Source organism: Leishmania braziliensis, contig 67 (assembly GCF_000002845.2).
Source record: "Leishmania braziliensis MHOM/BR/75/M2904 WGS CADA00000000 data, contig 67, whole genome shotgun sequence".
Lineage (NCBI taxonomy): Eukaryota > Euglenozoa > Kinetoplastea > Trypanosomatida > Trypanosomatidae > Leishmania > Leishmania braziliensis.
The window spans coordinates 1,162-2,987 of NW_004057971.1; the positions used below are offsets into that span (position 1 = coordinate 1,162).

At 59.4% G+C, this 1,826-nt stretch overlaps 1 protein-coding gene across 1 annotated transcript; it reads right to left on the bottom strand.

Moving 5' to 3' along the window:
• Nucleotides 1-465: 465 nt before the first annotated feature.
• Nucleotides 466-1,821, bottom strand: LbrM_31_3660 (sodium stibogluconate resistance protein, putative; the record flags this gene model as incomplete). The annotated part of the gene is made up of 1 exon (XM_001567304.2): nt 466-1,821. The coding sequence occupies one exon, from the start codon at nt 1,819-1,821 to the stop codon at nt 466-468; it is 1,356 nt and encodes a 451-aa protein (XP_001567354.1).
• Between the last annotated feature and the right edge of the window lie 5 nt (nt 1,822-1,826).

Genomic DNA, 1,826 nt, shown 5'->3' on the forward strand with positions numbered 1-1,826 from the left:
GTATAAAGGCATAGGCCAGAAGCCATTCCTTCGCTCCAAGCGCACACAGCCACCGCCCACCCTCCCCCCGCGCACAGCCTGCGGCGCGAAGGGCTCCAGTGCAGACGAGCAGACACAGGTTGTCAGAGGGGGGTGGCGGCAGCGAGATGCAAGAGCGGAAGAAAGCAGCGGCCCACCGTTCGCATCGGGCAGCGTGGCGGTGCACCTCATGCAACGCGCACCCACAAACAAAGAAAATATATAATGCAACGAGGGCGAGGGAAAGGCCGGAAAGAAATGCGCAAAGCCGCCTAAACAGCGCGCGAAGAACACGCGTCGTCCCTAGACGCATCGCAGAGGTGCCGTGCACACAACCGCGAGGAGAGCCGGGAAACAACGCTGTCGGTAAAGGAAAGGAGAGCAGGTGTATGTAGCTGGCGCACATGACAGGGAGGAGGAGGAGAAAGGCAGCGGACGCCCTTCCCCTTACTCTTCCAAGTGCTTGCGTACGATATTCGCTATAATGTTCCACTCGCTCGACTCGGGGCCGTAGAGTCCCGTTCCCAGCGCCTTCAGCGAAACGTAGCTTTCCATGTAGTCAGGATCACCGGACACCTTTCGCAGGACGAGTGAGAGAAAGAGGATGGGAAGGACAAGGGCACATGCCTCCTCCAAGCAGAGGGCGACGCACGTGCGCTCGTCGCTGAGGTTGAGGTCTGTGTTGATGTTCCGCCGCTTCATGATGAGCTTCTCTTCACACTTCTTTATACGCGCCTCCCGCTTCGCCGCAGCAGCACTGCCCTCCGGTACCCTGGAGTTGTGGCGGGAGCCGCGTGCGGCGTCATTGCCGTGCCCCGGCACCGGCACAGCAGCACTGCCGTCCCGCAAGCGGCCCTCCGCCCCTCCTATCGGCAGGTGGAACTCCTCCTGCTCTGCCATGGTGATGTGGTGCGCCAAAGTGCTCTTCCCAGGCACAAAGCCAGGCAGCGACTTCCGCAGCATGTACAGATTGCACCCAGGCACGATCACAAGTCCAGTGTCGAAGTTCCACCCCGTGTAGTGGTAGGTCAGGCGCTGCGCAGGAGAGCGCAGCTGCGCTTGCGCGGTGCGGCTCACAGTCTCCTGAACGCTCAGACGAATACTGCGAAGCAGGATCAGCGGAATCAGCGCCGACTGCGTAGGTGTCCACGGGCAGCCAGAGGCATACAGGTGGCGGTGCTGATCGCTGCCAAGGGAGAGAATGTTCCGGCTGCCCGCGTGGGAGCTGGCCCCCATCGAGCTGTGAAAATCCCGGTCGCCACTCAACGGCCTCGGCACGTTTTCCATGATCAGATGACTCAGGTACTCGTGCGGGTAGTCGTTCGCAAGATACGTTAAAGACTGCATGATAGCCTCCATGTGATCCTGTACGTTCTGAATGACTCTTCTGCAGGTTTTTCTTTCCTTTATTCGGGGCAAAGTTCGGATGAGCACAGCACAGTAGTTCACAAGAAACACAAGGTAGCTGTGGCGGCAGTTTGCCTCCAGCAGCCCAAGAGTGAAAAACAGCGACGCCGTGCGATCCATCGTGCGCCACTTCTGCCCTCGTCGATCGGAGCTTTGCGGGTCAGAGCTGAAGTCCGTGTAGTGCTCCGAGCCTAACTTCAGGTTGCGCCGCTTCTCGTAGTCGATGAAGCCACCGCCGTCGCCAAGATTGCCTCTTTCACAGCGCAGCAGTGCACAGAATCTGGGTGTGCTGATGATGAAGAAGCATAGCGCGCGGCCAGCCCGGTGACCTCTCACATACGCTGTGAGGGATGACTGCAGTACTGTGACCATGTCAGCAGCAGGCGTAGTAGTCATGACGT